At 46.0% G+C, this 22,100-nt stretch overlaps 1 protein-coding gene across 1 annotated transcript; it reads left to right on the top strand.

Moving 5' to 3' along the window:
• The first annotated feature begins 1,776 nt into the window (after positions 1-1,776).
• On the top strand, positions 1,777-14,015 carry LOC132070664 (acrosin-like). Its single transcript, XM_059467649.1, has 7 exons — positions 1,777-1,844; positions 2,124-2,345; positions 2,645-2,910; positions 3,090-3,235; positions 3,702-3,876; positions 13,196-13,300; positions 13,918-14,015. The coding sequence occupies exons 1-7, from the start codon at positions 1,777-1,779 to the stop codon at positions 14,013-14,015; spliced, it is 1,080 nt and encodes a 359-aa protein (XP_059323632.1).
• The last annotated feature ends 8,085 nt before the right edge of the window (positions 14,016-22,100 follow it).

The following is a 22,100-nucleotide window of genomic DNA, read 5'->3' as shown; positions in this document are numbered from 1 at the left end:
TGCTCTTGCAAGCAGAAGCTTACCCACTGAAAGGAGAAGAGCAGTACAGGACAGAATTCTGCTGTGGCAGCAAATTCACCCCACAGCAGCAGCAAACTGAACTGTTCCCCTCTGACCCTGAGAGTGAGTGAGGAGCTGAGCCTAGCCTCTCAACCCCAGCCAAAATCTCACAGTATCTCAACACTTCCAAGAGAACTTCGCTGCTCAGAGACAGTAGCAAACTGCACCCTTCTCACTCCTCCTTGGCTATATCTTTTATCTCTCTTAAGTATCTGTTGTTCCCATCTCTTAGGCAACAAATGGGATAAAATTCCCTGAGAGAAATGAAAAGGTGAGGAAAAGAAATCCCAAACTGCAATAAGTGTCCATTCCCCTGCCCTGCTCCCTGTGCCCTCTGTCATGTGAAGGATGCACACAGCCTCTGTTCCCAGGCTCCTGCCAGCCAGAGCTCAATCTGCAGCTGGCACTGCAGCTGCACACCCAGCTCCCTGCCCCAAATGGATTCCTCAGCTGCTGCCTGCCCCAGGGACTGCACAGCCTCATCCTGCAGGAAGAGGGGCCTAAGAAAGCAGCAGAGAGCTTTCTTACAAGGGCAGGTCCTGGTAGGACAAGGGGCAATGGCTTTACAGTGACAGAGGGTAGCTTCAGCTGAGATCATATGAAGGAATTCTTGACTGTGAAGAATTTGAGGAATTCTTGCTGATATACATATACTGGCATGGGTTACCCAGAGCAGCTGTGGGTGCCTGTTTTTCATATAGGCAAGGTCAGCACAGAAGACACAGACACCAACTTCAGGAATAAATGTAATTTATAAAATTCAAACCTGCAAAGAATTGCAAAAGTAAGCAGGACATCAAATAATTAGCAAAGAATTGTGAAAGGATAAACTATGCAATGCAGCTAATCATTACTATAAACAACTGCCTACAGTGATAAAGAAAGACACATCACAAGTTACCCTAATCCTTGACCATCATCGCGGCCTGCCCATCAGCTGGGTGGAAGCCACTGTCATAGTGAAGGACTGGGAACCACTGACAGCAACTGGGAAATCCTGCAGGTACCTTTACCTACAGGCAGAAAGGTTACTGACTGCCCATGAGAGGTCCCTGTTTTTATAACATTGAGTAAACAAGATACCAAGACTTATAGTGCAGTAACATGTTTTTTCAGTCTCCTACTGGGAATCCCCCAAGGCCTTGGAGGGCTTCAGGTGGAATCCAGGGGGTTGCTTGTGATCCTACACCCCCAAACAAGATAGGGCCTTGTCCAGTCTCTAAGTATGGAAAGGTAAATCCATGTTTTGCCAGTGAGTGAACATCAACATCATCTGGTTGGAAGACTCATCCAGAGGCCAACTCTTGGTCAAGGCCTGTTGTTCTGGCCTTAGTCAGGGCCTGTTGATCAGGACTTAGTACTTCAATGCCCCATCCCTCAAAGTGTCCAAGGACAGCTTCTGAGCCAGGCTGTGCACACTATGGGTCTAGTGCAAGCCATCCCTCCCTGCCCATGATAGCAGGTTAGAGCTATGTGATCTTCAAGGTCCCTTCCAGCACAAACCATTCCATGGCTCTTTGATTTGATGCAGCTCTGAACCCAGTGGGGCCCACGCCATACGCCACAGTGCCCAGAACATGGAACCCACCCGTCTGTGACATCAGCTCCAGGACCAAGGGCACCACGGGCAGCACAGCTGCTGTGGGCAGTGCGGCTGTGACTGCGCTGCTGCACGGAGCTCTCAGTGCTTGCAGCTGACTCGTGCCTCTGGCAGACATGAATTGGCTCGGCCTCTTCGTCCTGCTGACCGTGGCCGGGCTGGCACAGAGCCAGTACACTTGCGGGTAAGTGGGCCCAGGCCCAGGGAAGGAGCCATGGCGACACTTGCGGCCTTCCCTGGAGGGGACCCACCTGTCCCCCATGGCCAGGCCGCAGCTTCCCACCCACCATGGGAAGCCTCAGTTTGTTGCCAGCAGCCAGGTGCTGGCACGGACAGACACACACGCCATGGCCTTCCCTGGCCTGCTGTGCATGCAAGGCCTTGTGGGGAGGGCAGAGGGCTGAGCTTCAGCCTGAGCCACAGCAGGCCATGAAGCAGCATGGAAATGACTTTCTGCTTGCAGAGGGAGCTGTGGGTACCGACCTGTGGCTTATTCCTACGGCAATGTGGCTTATGACTACGGCATGACACGCATCGTGGGTGGTGCTGGTTCCGCAGTAGCAGAATGGCCCTGGCTCGTCAGCATCCAGCACCCATGGGTACCAGGCACAAAACATTGGTGTGGAGGTTCCCTCATCACTGGAGATTGGGTTCTCACAGCAGCCCACTGCTTCGATAAATTTGAGTAAGAAGGGGCAGGGAATGGGGACATCTCCACAACACCAGCAGGTGCCCTGCCAGCAGCACCACCTGCTACTCCCATCCCCTTTCCTCTCAGGCAGCCAGGCTGCCACAGTGCTCAGGAGAAGCCTGGGCTCGTGCAGCTTCCTAGCAGACTGCAGCTTGACATTCCCCCAGCCTAAGGTGTGCGAGGGCACTCACACCTAACAGAGCGTTGCTCCCTCTGTGCCTTTCCAAGCCGAGGTCTAGCAACTGCTGGGCTGCTGTGACTCGCTCTCATCTCTCTCTCCATCTCCATTCCAGTAACTTCAGCCTGCTGTATGTGGTGATTGGGGCCACCAACTTGTATCAGCTAGGCCCTGGGGCACAAGTGCGCAGTGTCAAGAAGGTGGTGATGCACCGCGACTACAAGCGTAAAGACATGAGCTACGACATTGCGCTGATTCAATTGGAACGTCCTGTCCTGTGCAGCACCTACGTCCAGCTGGCCTGTCTGGCTGAACCCACCCTAAGAGTCTCAGAGCTGAGAAACTGCTGGGTTGCTGGCTGGGGGGCCACTACTGCAAGAAGTGAGTTCCAAGAGTGACTTCTGGGCCCACTCAGCACACTGGAGATAGGTTTTGGGCTTCCCCACAGTAGAACATAAATCCCTGCAGAGAAGGGGTGCCCCTAGGGGAAGGGATTTGCCTGACAGAGAAGAAGAACGAGCATGGAGCTGCTGGGGGCTTATTCCTTTCTCTGCTCACAGGTGTAGATCAACCTGCTCACCTTCAGCAGGCCAAGGTCCAGCTCATTGATCTCCAGCTCTGCAACAGCAGTGACTGGTACTCAGGAGAAGTCTATTCCTACAACTTGTGTGCTGGTTACCCAGAGGGCACCATTGATTCCTGCAAGGTAGGAGCACGCCATGAACCACTCAGCCCCCAGCAGCACCAGCAGCCAGGGAAGCACCACCCCAACACAGCCCAGGGCCTGCTTTGCCCGGCCACTCAGTCACCCTCCCAACCCCAGCTCCCCCTGACTGCTGTGGGGGCTTCCCACACACTGCCCATCCACACCTGCCTGCCCAGGCCTCCCCTTGTGACAGAAAGCCCAGCTAGTGCTCTTAGCAGTGAAGAGGTCCAGGTGGCAAAGTTCCATCCTCTGCACATCCAGGAGTCCTGTGCAGAGAGGCCAGAGAGAGCCCTACCCTACATGAACACATGCCATTCACAGCCAAGCTTCTGGAGGCTCCAGCCTCTGAGCAGAGCTTTTCTCTGCCCAGAATAGAGTTCTGGCAGGGGCTGTGCGAGAGAAGGAGACAGCCCCAGTGCTGACAGGTGCCACCAATGCCACTTTAATCCTCTGTGCTCTGCTGCAGGGTGACAGCGGTGGTCCTCTCATGTGCCAGGACAATAACGCTGCCTACTGGTGGGTCATTGGAATCACCAGCTGGGGAAAAGGCTGTGCCAGACCAAAGCAGCCTGGAGTCTACACCTCCGTTCAGCACTTCTATAACTGGATTGATTACAATATGCAGCTAAACACAGTTAAAAGTGCTCCTTGAACAGCAGAAGAAGGCAGGATCCAGAGCAGGCTGCAGTGCACCACAACCATTTCCTGCTGGGGCAATGCCTGCTGATCCAAAGGCAGCCTCAGGGTCAAAATCCTGCTCTGTCCTGACCACACTCCTCTCCTTTGTGCATACACACACACACTGGAGTTGATTTAGTTGTTGAAATAAAATTACCTTTGGTCACAGGGAACCATCTTTTCAGTGCAATTCCAACTCCTGGGTAAGACAAGAAGTGCCATGCTCAGCACCTGCACAACAAGCCTGGGGGCACAAAGGGGCACAGTGGCTCCAAAGAGCTCCAAAGTGCCTGGCCAGAGAGGACAGTGCTCTGAGCCACCACGGCCTGGAGGAACCTGCTACCTCAAGCCTTGGAAGAGGATAGGAAAAAAGCAGATACCTTGGCGGTGGTGCTGCAATGCACATGGGCTGCTAATTTAGGGCCTGGTGAGAGCCTGGGCTAAGGGAACACATCTGGGAAACTCCCAAGCATGACAAGGGAAACTCCTGGCTCCTGACTGGAGTGCCAGTGCCCTAAGGCAGAGCCAGATTTCACAGGCAGCAAATTGAAGGGATTGAGGTGCCAGGTGGTCACACTTCACAGATACTCAGAGGAAGAGCTGGGGTCATTCTGGGGAGAGGAACCTGGCAGGAACCCTAGGAAAGTGCACCAGGAATGCCATGGAAGGCCAAGGTGAGCGGGCCAACAGCACCTGCAACACCAAGGCTGTTCACAGGCACGGCCAGCCTGTGAGCCAGGGGGAAATGATGCCTGGGCTTGGCTCCATATCTGGGAGGAGACGAGGGCAGGGAAAGGGAGGAGTTGTGGAAGATGAGAGGGCTGTATAAGCGTGGCAATGGAGGGAAGGAGCAATCAAAGAGCCAGCTGCAGAGACACAAACTGCAGCTTGCTGTGCTGGTTTGCCTGAGGGTCACCACAGGAAGGGAAAGAACTTTCTTATCTCAACTTGTTAATTAACAAATCATCTACAAACTGTACAAATTTGCAGTAAAATTTTTGCCCTTTTCAATCACACTTTGATAGTGTTTGGTGGGGGGGGGAAATGGTAAAGGATCCTCAAATGCCATGGGGTAGGCTTGTTGAAGGCAGTTTTCACCTGTCTTTTTCAGGTGAAGTCAAGATAACTGGATGAATCTCGAAATGGCAAATACTTTGTTCATTGTCAACATTCACATCTTGAGCAATAATAGTATTGCTTTCACAAATGAATCCTAGTTGTTCCCTAGCAGCACAAGATTCTAAGTTTACTGTTTGCCACTTTTCATTCACCTTTTGTGCCCACACCCTATGTTCTGAGGGGTGGAGTACCATTTTTTAATTATTTAATCCTAGTGCAGTGATGGGGTGGATAACATAAACAGTGGCCTTACGTATAGTAAGCATAAAGGCAGTGGCCACATTAGAAGCAGGATCATAGGTAAAATTTATCATAGTCCACCAGGAATTATTTTCAAAATCAATCACATTACCCCAGACAATCTTTCTAATTTCAGCTGGAAAATCACCTTCACCCCTTTCCTGTACAATCAGAGATCTGTTGCCTACATCCATAACTGTGCTTGTACACAACTGAAAGCTAAAGACACATTATCTTGAACTATACTAGGGGCTTCTACTATTAACTTGTGGTCTTGGTCCCTGGCCTTTTCCCACTTTGGCAGTACTTTTGAAATCTGCCACTGGCTAGTTCCTAACGCCAATAGAGATGACTGTAAAAGCTGCTTCAATTTTGCTAGACCACCTGCTGCAGTGGCCAGTTTATTCATCAGTATTTCTGAATCAATTCCATTTAAAACTCCCAATCCTGTCCCTATTATCCCAGTTAGGTCCCTTCTTACTCTGCTCCTGAGGTGTACTTGTCTCTGGAACTACGTTGTCCGGCCCTCAAAGGATGTCCTTAGGAAAGAGGAGCAGGCTAGTTGGATTTCTGAGATGTTAATTTGCATTGGCGATTCAAGACATTTGAGAGACCACTCTGGATTGAATAACAGTTGCTGTTGACCCATATTCCTCACAACGTATGGGCCTATTTCATATACTTTAGGTTGTATGAGGTCTTGCCGTTGCAAAAGGTATGGCATCTATTTTAAACTTAAATGAGAGCCCGATAGCATCATGAGCCCAAGGACAAATCATTTCTACAGGCTGTATTAATGTGAAATTACACAAACAGTCTGATTTACTTGGGCTATCCCAAACCTCCCGGTGCCTGTATACAGGAGAGGCTGAAACACTAATTTGATTTGGTCTCTCATGAGTGGTCCCACGGACCACCCGGCATCCTGCCCTGATTTCTTCTCCTCTGATCCCTTGAAGTGTCCACAGTTCCCGTTCCTGCCACTCCTGCTCCTCATATATCTGATTCCCAAGGATTACTACAGTGGATAGGTTTAAATCTTTTATCTCAGAAGGTTCTGCCATGGATCCAGTAGACTGATTAAAAGCCTGGGACCAAGGCCATTCAGCATCGCTTTAGATAGAAGTACTCTCTAATCCCAAACTCCAATTACAATTATACACAAAACAATTCTGTAAATGGAATTACATTACCCCCGGCCGCAATATACTCATTTTGCCCAAGTAAGTTATAGTCTTAGTTCATTGTCTCCTGATGTAACTTTCCAAGGGGCTTCTGGGGCATTCTTCACTTGAGAGTGGTGGATCTAGGCATTCTGCTCCTCAATCTTGACTGCGGTGAAGGTGGTGGGAAGCACCTGGAATGGTCCTTCCCACTGTGGTACCAAAGTCTTCTCTGTAAGAGACTTGACATAGACATCATCCCCAGGCTGCATTTTATGTACTGGTCCATCTAGCTCCCTGCTCCAAGTTCCAGCCACACATTTTTCAATTTCTCTGAGCTGTTTACTTAAGGCAACATATAGTTGGCTAATGTTACCTCCCCAGTGTGGGTGGACATCCCCTTTTGTATTCCATCTGGAATTCCATAAAGCATTTCAAAGGGACACTCAGTCTTTCTTTGCCTCTAGTTTTAGTTCAAATTCATATCAGTGCCAGTGGAAGAGCTTGGGGCCAGGGTAGATTAAAATGATTCATTTTCTCCACATGGCTGCTCGATTGGGGATGGTATGGAGTATGAAGTTCCCAATCTGTGCCCAGGTGGCTACTAATCTGTTGCACTATCCAGGAAATGAAATGTGATCCTCTATCTGAGGATATTGTGGCTGGAACTCTGAAGTGTGTGGTATTATTTCTTGTAATAATACCCTGGTCACCTCTTGAGCCTTGATAGTTCTGGTGGGGAATGCTTCTGGCCACCATGAAAATGTATCTGTCAATACTAATAAATACCAATACCCCGCTTTCCTTGGGAGTTCTGAAAAGTCCATATGCCACTGCTGTCCAGGTCCATGGCCCCTCCCAATCTGAGCAAGTTTTGGTCTTGGGGTGTTCTTGGGGTTAGTCTGGAGGCAAAGATCTAACTGTCAGGTCACTTGAGCAATAGTGGCACATAAATTCCTGGCAACAATTCTTTCAATCAAATAGGTGTTCAGGGCTTCTACTCCCCAAAGTGTTTTCTGGTGCTCCTCCCTTACTAGTGACCACAACAAACAGGAAGGGATTACCAGCTTCCTTTCAATCGTAGCCCACCCCTTTTGGTTGCATGTCCCTTTTTGATCTTTGATTAGTTTTTTGCCTTTCTTATTATATTCTGGCTTACCTTCAAGGGAAATTTGTCCATCTGGATTTAGACCTCCTTCAATAATTACCTCACCTCTCGCTGCTTCCTTTGACTATCTGCCACCTCATTTCCTACCTCCAATTCTAAGCTCATTCTCTGGTGTGCCTTAATATGCATAATTGCTACCTTTCAGGCAGCTGAACTGGTTTCAGCAGCTGGATTATCTCTTGCACATGTTTGATGTTCTTTCCTTGTGAGGTCAGCAGTCCCCTCTCTCTCCAGACGGCTCCATGAGTCTGCACAACTCCAAATGCATACCTCAAGTCTGTATAGATGTTTATTCTCTTTCCTTTTGCCATTTCCAAGGCTCAGGTCAGTGCAATTATCTTGGCCTTCTGCGCAGAGGTGCCTGTTGGTAAGGGTCTGGATTCTATTACCTCTCTGCAGGTAGTGAGTGCATATCCAGCATGCCACTTTCCACTGGCAACGTAGCTACTCCCGTCAGTGAACCAGGTCTCTGCACTGTCCCAAGGAGTGTCCTTTAACTCTGGGCGGCTGGAGTAGGTAGCTTCAGTAGTCTCCAGGCAATTGTGGTGTACTGCTTCTCCTTGATTTCCACTGAGAAAAGAAGCTGGGTTGACAATATTAGTCACCACTATCTCTACATCATCTTGCTCTACCATGATGGCCTTCTGTTTCAGGAATCTCTGTGGTGAAAGCCAGTGGCCGCCTTTACTTCCAGTACTGCGGACACTGTGCGGGACACTAGCACAGTCATTTTCTGTCCCAGGGTAAACTTGCATGCCTCTTGAATATTCAGCACAACTGCTGCTACAGCTCTGAGGAAACTTGGCCATCCTTTGGCTGTTGCATCTAGTTGCTTGGAAAAGTAAGCAACTGCCCTTCCATGTGGACCCAAGTGCTGAGCCAATATTGCCAGAGCAAGTCCCTGTTTCTCATGGGAAAAAAGAAAGAATGGTTTACTTACATCTGGAAGTCCCAAAGCTGGAGCTGACATGGGGGCACTCTTTAGCTGGTAAAAGGCTCATGTGGCTTCCTTTGTCCACTGGAGATCTCTGTTTCCATTGGCAATAAGAGCATGGAGAGGTCTGATGGGCAGTCCATAATTATAAACCCAGAGCCGGCACCACCCTGCCATGCCTAAGAAGGTTCGGAGTTCCTTTATTGCCTGGGGTTTCGGGGTTTGGCTTATGGCTTCCTTGCAAGCCTGCCCTAGAGTCCGTTGCTCAGCACTCACCTCGTACCCCAGGTAGATAACTTTCTGTTCCACAACCTGTGCCTTTTTCTTTGATCCTCTGTATCCTTGGAGTCCTAGGAAATTCAAAAGCCTTACTGTCCAGGCCACACATGCTTCCCTCATCTGAGTGGCCACTAGAAGATCATCCACATACTGCAATAGCCTTCCTTCTTCCTGTGGAGCTTCCCAGGACTCTAGATCTTTTGCTAGTTTTTCCCCAAACAGAGTGGGGGAATTTTTGAAGCCTTGAGGGCCTTGAGGCAACACTGTCCATGTGAACTGGGTTTTGCACTCGCTTTTAGGGCTTTTCCATTTGAATGCAAAAATTTTCTGGCTGGCTTCATGGATAGGGAGGCAAAAGGAGGCATATTTCAGATCTAAAATGGTAAACCAGGTTAGTTCAGGTGTCAAACATGTTAGCAAGGTGTATAGGTTTGCCACCACTGGATGCAGAAGAAGGCTTTTACTCCCTGACCCTAAGTGGTTGTTTTCCTTAACTTGCACAAGGAGGTGCATTCTCTGCCCTCCTTGGCATGTTAGAGGCCCATACCCCAGGAAACTCCAGATGCATTATTTTCTTGTTAATTTCATCCTTATTTTCAATTTCAGTTTCACTAATTGTTAAAATTAAGCTTAGTATGTCTACATATTGTTGATTCTTTGCCTCCAAAATAATCTCCCCATCTTCAAATGTGATCTTTGCTTCCAGCTGCTCCAACAAATCCCTACCTAAAAGGGGCTTTGGAGAGTTGGGCATATCCAAAACGTATGAATATTTTGATGGTTTGCAAAGTATGCTTTTTCAGATTGGCCAGTTGCCCCCTTATCATAACACAATCATCTGTTATAGGCACCAAGGCTTTATCTAACACTGAGTATGTTGCCCCCATGTCTACTAAAAATTCCATTTTCTTAGTCCCCATCTTTCTACTCCATCTAAACTTTTTGCCATAATCCAAAGTCTTGGGGTATGAAAATAGGCTGAGTACCCTCAGCTTTAATTATTTTTGGTGGGTTTCTTAAATTACTTGAAACTTTCTTTTCTAATAATTCAAACACCCTATTACTTCTTTGCTTCTTGTGGCCGGTTGCTACTAAAATTCTTATAGATCTCTGAGCAGCCTTTGTTTCCTTAGAATAACACAAATGACAAAGTGCCTGTCTTGGTCTCCTCCACCTAAACTCTGCTTTACAAAATCTCAGTCTTTTCCAGTTCTCTTCCCGCACAATGCAATCTTCAATTAAAGCATTGTTTCCACTGACACTCACTGTGCTGCCTTACAAAAGGCTGTGCCTGTTACCACAAAAACTCTGACATGCCCACAAACACAGACCCTCCCCCCCGCCCCCCACCCCCGTGTCTCAAAGTATCTCAAATTCACAAGAGTCAGAGCTTAAGTTTCTGTGGGAGGGGAAATCCTGGAATTTCTTTAATTTGTTTTACCACAGTTAAGCATAAATCGCCATACTGTAGTTTTTCTGCGTAAAATGCTACATTTGTTGCAAACAAAATCCTAAAATCTCCAGAAACACAACCATACAATCCCAAGAATCAATTTACCACAATGCAGGGGAAAGAACCACACAAACTCACTGGGAAAGGGGGTATCTCTCAAAGTGCCCACTTTTCTCAACACAATACAGCACACAACACTTCAGCATCTGCCCACATCAGCTTCTTCTGGTCTCCATACAGTCTGGACACAATCAAAATAACAGCACACAGTAAAATTATTAACTGGATCCAGTGATTTACTGGATTCACAAACTCCCAGGGATCAAGTCCAAGCCACTGGGGCAGAGGAACCCCCTGAGTTCGTCTAGCCACAGTTAAAATGTGCACAGTCTACACAAATCACCACCTTTAAACACAATAAATGTCCCCACCCACATTTCTCCACTTGTTCCACTTCTCTGCAGGGTGCTCCCTGCCCTCACAGCCTGCCCCAGCCGGTGCCCTGGGCCTCACCCGGCTGCTTCAGACACAGGTAGAACTTCCCCCCACATGCCATGGTACACTCACTCACTTTCTCATACACCAAGCACTCACACAATTACAAACACGTTAACATTAACCAAAATGTCTGGACACCACAAGCACACAAAGTTCGGGTTCACTCAACTCACCCCCAGAGTCGCTAGAGGTGGCTTTATTGAAAATGAACCCATCCCCAATCCCCCCAAGTCACTCTACCAATTAGGGGACCTCTGCCACGAACTGTGCCCTCAGCCGATGGCTGCCTGCAAGCACAGGGACAAGGCTGTGCACTCAGACGTCTCTGAGCAACCCACCAGCAGCCCTATCTCTCTCTCCCCTGCGGCCCTTTGATACACATGCCGTTTATCCACACGCCAGGATAAACGGCAGGTCATTCACTGTCCCCACAGGAGGCAAGCCGAGACAGAGCAGAGCTCCTCCAGGGAACATCCCGGCGCGCACCTAGGAGGTCCATCCCCCCTCCGCCCCTGTGAGGACAGAGACAGTCTTCTGGCTAGCTCGCCAAAATGATTTGCGGGAAAAAATCTAACTGCACAACTTGTAAAAGTTGTAAAGCAGGTGTGTTTACTGCAGGGCTGGATCATTCCCCCTAAAGGATATGCACGCCCCTGAGAATTCCAAACCTTTTTTTTTACCCCCCTTATTTGTACATATGCGTAGAGTTTCACAATAGTTTCATGCATATTCATTTTACTGGTTTCGTGTTACACTTGCAGCTAGTATTTTTCGTCAGTCCTTGTACAGAAAGAACTCCGGGTCATCCTGTTCATCTCCTCCATCTTCAGCTTTGGCTCTCATCTTTGTTTCAAAGTTCAAGGGGCACCCCCTTATCTTTCTTTCCAGCTTGGAAATTCACATTCTTTTTCCTTGACTGAGACAGCTTTGTGAGCACAGGCTTTTTACAGGAACAGGCAGTCTTAAGCACAGCACAGGGTTAACAGACTAAACAACATCTTTCATCTATGCAAGCAAGCTACAAACTAAATAATTCAAAACAGCACATTTCACCTAAATCCGAAATAGATTTTTATCCTGTTAAATTTTCACTCTGTTTCAGAACAACCACCCCACATCTGTACTGGTGCCTGCCACCCTGGCACAAACTTCTTCAAATATTTCCTGATGTCAGAAGATGCCTGCTCACTAAAGACACTGAGTGCAAGAGTGTCGCTCAGAGTTGAGGATGGCCATTACCCTGTCCAGTAAGCAGATCAGCTTAGAGTCGCCCAACCATCCTGGAACAACCTTATTGCACTGTCTTGGCAAAATTTGGCTGCCCAAACAATATCTCCCAATTCTGTGCAACCTCAGCCATGGGCATCTTCTCACCTAAACCAGGGAAATTTCCCATCATATCAAACACTTCAAGGCATGTGAAACCCCTTTCTGTATGCGAGAGATAGTGGCTCACTTTAAAAAATTTAAGAGGTTTATTAAACCTTAACAAAAATACAACAAAAGGACTAAATAAGGAAAATGTTGCAGCGCTGGGAACCGCCTTCATGGCTGCCTCCCACATAGTTCCTCTTCAAGATGGATGCTCAGTCTTTTATACTCTTGAGGGGTTGCCTCAGCCAACCCTGGCACCTCCCAAAGTCTGTCAGTCAGCTCTTCTTTGCCGTTTATTGGTAGAGACTGCTTTCTTGTAACTTGGTTGGAAGTCAGTTGTTATCATGCCACATCACCTTAGCAAGAAGTTTTTCCATTCCCAGCTGCCCCAGATAAGGGACACATGTGCACACCTTTTTCTACTTGTCTAAGACGATCCCGGCTGTCTGATGGTAACAATACGGGGGGGTGGAGGGGGGGGGGGGGAAGGGGTGGAAAAGGGAACTATGGGGAGAACAGAGGACATCTATATACATCAAGAAAACTTTTCTTAATATTCACACAAGATTTATTCCTTAACTGCAAGAACAAATTATCTCATTATCTTTCTATAACACCAAGAAGGAACTTCCACCCCTTTCTGTGTGTGCTCTAGAACCCACTGTGTGGCACAAGGGACACAAAGCTCTCCCTATCCCTGTCTCCAAAAGCTTTGTGATAAATAGGTATGATTCGTGCTGATAAAAATTGAAACAGTTATCAATATTGATACAGTAATTAATATTTGAGAATAATAAAATAGTTAATAGTTAAAAGTTGTAATGTCAAAGAAGAGAGGGAAAGGAGGGGCTCCACCCACCCCCCCCTTCTCAGCATATGTTTTCAAGGACCACAGGAAAGAAGCTGAAGATACAGTTGCTAAAAATGACCAAAGAACCAGGTTGGGTCCAAGAAATGCTAATTATAAGGGAATTATTGCCTTGATATGTAGATGCAGTGATATGTTCGTCTTGGCTTACATTGTACTGGCTTGTTGCGCATGTGTAACCCAAAGGTGAATTAAAGGACAACGAAGAAGACTACATGGCCTTCATCAGTGACGACCCCAAAGACTTGTGTGATCACCAAACCAAGTGGTGGCGCATGCGTGGTAAAGGTGGTAATGAGGGCGGAGACAGAAAAGTGACGAACCGAAAATAGGAGGAGATGGCATTGACACATGGCATATAAGGGGTGACTTTCATTTGGCAAGCTTGTACGTGAAGTGCCAAGGGTCATCGAACTCTGCCCTCCGTACCCCGCGGTATGTCTTGCTTATGCGCTATTATTTGAACCAAATTGTCCCTTATTTATATATTTTCTAAACTATTCAATTAAAATTGTTGCTACCTTAAATATTGTTTGGCATTTTTTTTTGATGGGATAATTGGGCAAACATAACAATTTTGGTGCCGAAACCTGGGACTCTTAACTCCAGGGAGGTGGATAGCTTCTGGGAAGGAGCTCCCCACCAGACTTTTAAGTGGTCCCAAGGCTAGACCACTCTCCCTTGGGAAAAGAGAGTTCTTTTTACAATAATGCATAAGCAAATTAGTTATTGGAAGCGTGCAGTAGAGGGTCCCATCAGAGTGCTGGCTTATGGGAGAGAGAGTACCCATAGAAAACTGCTTTGTGCATGAAGACCCTAGTGAGAAAAGGAGGCTGTGAGTATCACGAGGTTTTGGGTTGGGGGGCGGCTGTATGCATGTGTGAGTGTGTGTGAAGTGTCTGAAACAGGGGCTGGGCACTCCCAGACCCCCGAAGCAAGTGGGACCTCCCAGTACCGCGTTTTTGCGTTCTCCGTGAGGAGACCGGCCGGAAAAGGAGGGAAGTGAAAGAAAAGTGAATGAGTGGGGACCCCGGGAGGGTTTGACCCAGGGGGAAGGAGGGGATCCCTGGTCCAGGCACCTGTGGAAAGGTCCTTGGGCAGGAGGGATTGACTCAGTAGGGAGACTGAGAGAGTGAATGAATAGGTTCAATTTCCTTGCAGGGGTTGGTAGCAGGCAATTTAGTATGTGATTAGATGGTGAGAGGACAGATTGAGAAAGAGGGAGAGATAGGAGTGGAACAAGTAGATTGCAGAGGGAGAGATAGGAATGGAACAGGTAGATTGAAAAGGCAGTGTGACAGAGTAATAAGTGAGGAAGTTGAGCCACGAGGTGAGTGTGGGAAACTAAGACTCTCCTGGTACCGGGGATTTCTTAGTTTGTTGCCACCAGAAATGGGTCAGGGAAAAAGTAAGTTCTTTGACCCAGGGGCTGCAGATTGTAGGAAAAATTCGCGGTGGTTTGAGGTATCTGGGAACCGTGAGGGGGGTTCTCAGGGGGGGAGCATTCCTCAGGACAGCCCACTGGGGATGATAATACGGTTTTGGGATGAATGGGAATCCCGAAGGGAAGAAAATCAAGAAATTCAGAGGGCAGTGCCTAAAGGACATAATATAGAAGAAGTTTTGAGTGAGCATCAGAAAAAAAAAATGAGTCGCCGGCAGAATGGTTAAAAAGATTAAAAAGAGACTTGCAATTATGTTCAGGTGTAGATACTGATACTGCAGTAGGGCAGGTTTTGTTAAAAATTCGGTTTGTGACCGGATCTTGCAGTGACATCAGGAAAAAGCTGAAAAAATTAGAAGACTGGCAGGACAGGGGACTTCAAGAGTTACTGAGAGAAGCACAAAGGGTGTTTGTAAAGAGAAATGAGAAAAATCAGAAAGCAGATGCCAGAATTTTGGTGGCAGCAGTTCAAGAAATGCAGGCAGCTTTGAATACAGAAAAATCTGCAGGGAAAAACAAACAGTGGATATCAGGATCTATTTTTAGGAACACAAGACCTGTGCATTTTTCCCGCCACAAGAAAAGACACTTAAAAAATTCTTGCCCCATTTTGAAGGGTGCGGGACCCACCTGTTTTTATTGTCATAAAAAGGGGCACCTGCAAAAAAAATTGCAGAAAGAAACAGCAAGATGAGAAAACTTCTTAGGGGAATCAGAGAGGTCAAGAGTTTTGTTTAATGAAGAGGACTGAAATACAACCAGAAGAGGCCTTGATAATAGAGCTAAAAGTAGGTCCTCAGAGCGAAAAACTTATATTTTTAGTCAATACAGGAGTTTCTCGGTCGACAGTGACAAAGTTTCCCCAGGGATGTGAGATAAGTCATGAGCGAGTTTCAGTAATCGGAATTACAGGAGAGGCTTTCCCTGTTCCTGTAATAAAAGGAGTGCAAATCGAAACAGATGACAAATTTGGAGTAAATGATTTATTGTTGATACCAGAGGCCGAGAATAATTTGTTAGGCAGAGATCTAATAATAGCCTTAAATTTACAGATAAAACCCTGTGAAGGAAAACTCAAAATCTATTCTTTAACTGAAGAAGATAGTCTGGAAATTAATGACACGAGTTGGCATTCAGGTGAAGTGGGAAAAAGTTTAGGGTAAAGGAGTCTGGTCCCCTTAGTCGCTCCTGGTCAGCACAAGCCTGTGGATTTTATGCATTATTCTGTATATTATTAATACTAAAAAGGCAAGAAGGGACTATTTATACAGACTCCAAATATGCTTTTAGTGTAGTACATACTTTTAGAAAAATTTAGAAGGAAAAGGGGACTTATAAACACTTAAGGGAAAGGGTTAATACACGGGGAATTGATAATTCAGATACTTGAAGCTTTAAAGGGCCCAAAGAAAATATTAGAGTGAGAGAAATAATTTGGCTGATGAAGAAGCAAAAAGAGCGACCTTAAGAAAGGGAGATACTGAAATCATGACCTTACAAAAAAAATAGAAATTCAGCAGGAGACACTTTCCCTTCCACTAGCCGAACTGACAGCTAAATTAAGAGCAACATTTAAGGAGGAAAAATGAGGGTTTTTTGATGGCAAGATTATGATGCCAAAACCAGTGGCACATTAGATTTTAGATAACTTGCATAGATGGACACATTGGGGAACAAGAGCCTTTTGTGATGACTTTTTAAAATTTTATGGGTGTATGAGGATATTCGAAATTAGAAAGCAAATTACCCAGGGGTGTCTCACCTGTTAAAAGGTAAATAAAAAGAGTGTTAAAGAGCCCTCCCTATGGAGGATGCAAAACAGCCTACAAGCTATTTCAAAAGATCCAGGCTGATTTTGTAGACTTGCTTAAAGTGGGTTGGTGAAATATTTGTTAATTATAATAGATCAATTAACTCAATGGGTTAAAGCATTTCCAGCAGCTTGGGTTACAGTTCAAACAGTAGCTAAAATATTGTTGGAACATGAAATTCCAAGAATGTGATAATATGGTAGGATTTAAGTTGATTTATATTAACCCTGATTTATTAAGAAGCAACTAAGCATCCTGGAGTGGCTGTGGACCGTAATTCCCTTGAGCTCAGAGGCAGAAGAACGCCGGTGGAAAAAGAATAAAAGACTTTCTGAATCAGTGAGAATGGCCTAAAAGGATCGAAGATCTCTTCCAGGATCACCCACCAGCAACATTATTAGCATTGATTACAGAACTGCAATTCCAGAAACTGAGACTGATAACACCTGTTGTTAAAAGAGCTCAGAGACAAGTAAAAGGTTGGGAGCGCGGTAAACATGGTTTAGGGTATCAGCCACGGATATGTATTGTTTGCACACTTTGCTTTAACTCATGGTGGAGAGTAACTAAGAGGGAAGAAAAAGAAAGACAATTGATTTGCTTGCTTTGCTATGGTTATGTATTTAGTCAGCTAACTATAGAACACATTGCTAGTGATTTTTTTTTGATACCTTTGAGATTGGGAGACGGGACCCTTCCAGCAGCAGTTAGATTAATAGAGAACTTAGATCAATTGATTCTTGCTATATTGGCTATAGTACAAATAAGAGAACGAGCAGCTCATAATAGTATAGACGAGTGTCTCAAAATTGGTAGTTGTTGCGTTGTTGCACATAGAAGAAGTCTATATATGACATTATAAGCGCATTCCAGGGGCACATTGGTGCTGCGAGTTTGCCTATTGGAGGCGGCGACTTAATGAACTCCCTGCCCTTGAAGCAAAAAATAATTAGAAAAATCTTATTGAGGTTGGCACATCCCTGAAATTTTGGAAAATACAGGTTTATGGTATTCCAGCCTAATCTTTTTCCCTGTTCTTTTAATTTTAATTATTTTTTTTTAACCAGCCAGAACTGGGAAATGGCATTTAAAAGGAGACAAGCAAACTCTGTGGGGCTATGGGTACCAAGGAAACTAAAAGCACCAGTGACTAGATCCCGGGATATTACCTTTGCTACCGAGAAGACTGGCATCTCGGCCCTTGGTTGCAACCCAAGGGGCCTTGAGAAACGTAGAAAGGTAGATTTCCTGAGGATTATTTTCACTGTGATCATTCTGGTACCCTTGGCAGTTGGCCAAAGCCAGAGAGCCACACTGAACAGAGTTTTGGCAATGAAAAAGCAAACAAGGCAAAACCCAAGTCCCGGCAGTTTCAACATTTGTCACTATTGCAATCAACCTGTGTGGATTAAGGACAAGGTGGAATCTGTGTTTGTGTTATAGATGTTTCTATTAAGGAAGGAAAGATGTATTGGGTAAAGAAAAATTTGGGATGTAATGGACGAGCTCCTTATCCCCATGGTGATCAAATTTGCCCTCAATATGAAAGATTTGTTTGTTTTGAAAGAAATTATAATGGAGATGATCCAAGTATATGCATGGGAAATTGGGCACTAAAAGAAAAATTGAAAGAGAAAATAAAAGAAGAAAAAGAAACAAAGGGGAATAGAGGAAAGAACAAGAGAAAAGAGTCAACAGAATTGGCTGAATTGTATAAACAGCTAAAACAGTACTACAAAGGTTGGGATTTGCCAGCCTCAAATAAGAATCTGTTTGTGGGATTGATGCAAGAGATTGCTACAGAACTGGGACAATCCAAATGCTGGATTTGTGGAGGTCTAAAAATGGCTAAAAGATGGCCGTGGAAAGGTGAGAGCTTAGCTCCAGAGCAATTTTTAAAGTGGAATCAGACCCAAATTTTTGGAACATTGAAGAGACCTGAAGGATGGATTTTAAGCCATCAAGTAATTGGAAGTATTTGTATAACTCGAGAAGGAAGAAAATTTAATAAAGCAGAGAGGCATACTCTTTGTAAATCCACATTGGTGGTTAATATGGATAATCATTCAAAAATTTGGCGACCTGAAAACCCTGTTGGATATTGGGGACCAATAAAAGAAATAAATTGTGAATGGGATAAACAGATTAATTTATGCTGGTAAAAAAGTCCTGGAGCTGACCCCTACCAATCCATCAACAGCCTGAGGTCTTATTGAGAACAACAGGAAAAAACTGATAAGAAATGGAAAGCCCCAGATGGGATATATTGGATTTGTGATCAACAAGAATACAGTGTGTTACCTCAAAAATGGGGAGGAACCTGTACCTTGGAAATAATACAACCCTCCTTCTTTGTTCTACCAAGGTCTAGGAGCAATGAGTTAGGAACTCCGCTGTATGAAACCCTGCAGCGGAATAAAAGAGATTGGAGTCTCAACTTTCCAACAGCAGGAGGGAACCAAAAAATGGGGGGAGGACGAATGGCCTGCAGAACAAATTATAGCATATTACGTCCCAGCAACATGGGCTCAGGATGGGTCATGGGGATAAAGGCAGATTGGTGGGATAACCTCTTTGGAGGTGTTTGGTGGAAAAAGTTGGGGTTCATGTTGTTGTGTTCAGTTCTGGAACTTCTGTTTCTGCCTTGTATGATTCCGTGTTTTATTAGGTTAATTCATTCAGTGATTCAGGGGATGCAGATTACAACTATGTCTCAAGATTCAGAACCCCCAGAAAAAGGAAAACCAAAATCTGTAATGGTCCTAACAGCTAAATCGACCCAGGTAAAAGAACAAGGACCTAAAGAGATTGAAATAGCCCAAGAAATGTTAACCAAATTTGAAAAAGAGTGTGAAAAATTAGAGGCAGCAGCAGAAATGCTGGAAAAGTTTGAAGCTGAAAGGAGACAATGAGAGAATCAAAATTTTGAAGAAAATAAAGGTTATCAAGGTACAGCTTTTTAAATACAGCATGAATCATAATGATCAAAAAGAGAAATGAGGGATTTGTGATAAATAGGTATGATTCGTGCTGATAAAAATTGAAACAGTTATCAATATTGATACAGTAATTAATATTTGAGAATAATAAAATAGTTAATAGTTGAAAGTTGTAATGTCAAAGAAGAGAGGGAAAGGAGGGGCTCCACCCACCCCCCCCCCCCCCCTTCTCAGCATATGTTTTCAAGGACCACAGGAAAGAAGCTGAAGATACAGTTGCTAAAAATGACCAAAGAACCTGGTTGGGTCCAAGAAATGCTAATTATTATAACACTCTGCCTCTGTCTTCTTCCTGCCCTGAAAATCCCAGCAGCTGGATATTTGGAGGAGGGAGGCTCCAGAGGTACTCCTCTACATTCCTATCTGGGCGACTATAGTGCTGAAGAAACTCCCCTCTGTGACCATTCCAGAGACACAGGTTGCTTCAGTGAGCTGCCAGGTGCCCTGTTCGATTAACCACCAATGCCACTCTCACCCAGAAAGAGCAGGTTTCTGTACCCATTCTACCCTGAGGTTCTGTCAGTAGAGTTGCAGATGTCTCATTCCATAAAGAGCCACTGGCTCCTACTGCAGCTCTCAGTGTTGTCCTGGTTTAAAGAACAGGTGTTGGCCAAGGAAGGTGAGAACCTCCTTTGGAATGGAAAATGTGACCCCCTTCCCTACAAATTATTGTAACTTTGAAATTACTGGGTTTTCAGGCAAAGATATGAGAACAGGAATAATAGTTCTTTACTAATATGTATAACAAGGCAAACAAAGAACAACAACAGCAGCAACAACAAGCAGGACAGAAACAGAAACCCAGTCCCGGCCTTCTCTCGGCCGCAGGAACTTCCCCTTCAGTGCAGTTCCAGTCACGGCCAGCAGGGGCGCTGGTGGCTCCCGGCCAGGCAGGGCGGGTGCGATGATTCCCCCAGGGCTGCAGGGGGCGCTGTGGCGTCAGCTCCGCCGCCTCGCTCCGCACGGTAATGGCGGAAGAGGTGGAGAAGGGGCTTCCTTTGGAAACTCTCAGGAAGCAGCTGGTCTCAGTGCCACTCGGAAAGCTGAATGGACTGCAGCAGGAACTTTGGAGAAACAGACTAACAGACTGGAACAGCAGAGGCAGCCCCATCCCGGAGTGACAAAGTGTAGCAAAGATTCCAGAGCCGTGCTAGAAACCGCTCAGTGTTTTGGCAGGCATGGAGTGTCAGGTTAATGTGTAGTAAAAAAGCCTAAATCATTGGCTTCAAAGAGCACAGCTGGGCACTGGCTGCCAGGCTGCCACAAGCAGCAGCCACAAGCTGCTGGGAGATGCCCTCTGGGAAGGGGGAAGGAGTCAGGATTGCCTTCTCAATGAGGTTGGGCATTGGAAAGGTCCCAGTTCAACAGCTGCTCTTGCAAGCAGAAGCTTACCCACTGAAAGGAGAAGAGCAGTACAGGACAGAATTCTGCTGTGGCAGCAAATTCACCCCACAGCAGCAGCAAACTGAACTGTTCCCCTCTGACCCTGAGAGTGAGTGAGGAGCTGAGCCTAGCCTCTCAACCCCAGCCAAAATCTCACAGTATCTCAACACTTCCAAGAGAACTTCGCTGCTCAGAGACAGTAGCAAACTGCACCCTTCTCACTCCTCCTTGGCTATATCTTTTATCTCTCTTAAGTATCTGTTGTTCCCATCTCTTAGGCAACAAATGGGATAAAATTCCCTGAGAGAAATGAAAAGGTGAGGAAAAGAAATCCCAAACTGCAATAAGTGTCCATTCCCCTGCCCTGCTCCCTGTGCCCTCTGTCATGTGAAGGATGCACACAGCCTCTGTTCCCAGGCTCCTGCCAGCCAGAGCTCAATCTGCAGCTGGCACTGCAGCTGCACACCCAGCTCCCTGCCCCAAATGGATTCCTCAGCTGCTGCCTGCCCCAGGGACTGCACAGCCTCATCCTGCAGGAAGAGGGGCCTAAGAAAGCAGCAGAGAGCTTTCTTACAAGGGCAGGTCCTGGTAGGACAAGGGGCAATGGCTTTACAGTGACAGAGGGTAGCTTCAGCTGAGATCATATGAAGGAATTCTTGACTGTGAAGAATTTGAGGAATTCTTGCTGATATACATATACTGGCATGGGTTACCCAGAGCAGCTGTGGGTGCCTGTTTTTCATATAGGCAAGGTCAGCACAGAAGACACAGACACCAACTTCAGGAATAAATGTAATTTATAAAATTCAAACCTGCAAAGAATTGCAAAAGTAAGCAGGACATCAAATAATTAGCAAAGAATTGTGAAAGGATAAACTATGCAATGCAGCTAATCATTACTATAAACAACTGCCTACAGTGATAAAGAAAGACACATCACAAGTTACCCTAATCCTTGACCATCATCGCGGCCTGCCCATCAGCTGGGTGGAAGCCACTGTCATAGTGAAGGACTGGGAACCACTGACAGCAACTGGGAAATCCTGCAGGTACCTTTACCTACAGGCAGAAAGGTTACTGACTGCCCATGAGAGGTCCCTGTTTTTATAACATTGAGTAAACAAGATACCAAGACTTCTAGTGCAGTAACATGTTTTTTCAGTCTCCTACTGGGAATCCCCCAAGGCTTTGGAGGGCTTCAGGTGGAATCCAGGGGGTTGCTTGTGATCCTACACCCCCAAACAAGATAGGGCCTTGTCCAGTCTCTAAGTATGGAAAGGTAAATCCATGTTTTGCCAGTGAGTGAACATCAACATCATCTGGTTGGAAGACTCATCCAGAGGCCAACTCTTGGTCAAGGCCTGTTGTTCTGGCCTTAGTCAGGGCCTGTTGATCAGGACTTAGTACTTCAATGCCCCATCCCTCAAAGTGTCCAAGGACAGCTTCTGAGCCAG

This window comes from Ammospiza nelsoni, chromosome 3 (assembly GCF_027579445.1).
Source record: "Ammospiza nelsoni isolate bAmmNel1 chromosome 3, bAmmNel1.pri, whole genome shotgun sequence".
Classification (NCBI taxonomy): Eukaryota; Metazoa; Chordata; class Aves; order Passeriformes; family Passerellidae; genus Ammospiza; species Ammospiza nelsoni.
Note: the sequence above shows the minus strand (reverse complement) of the source record. Positions and strands in the feature narration are given on the sequence as shown.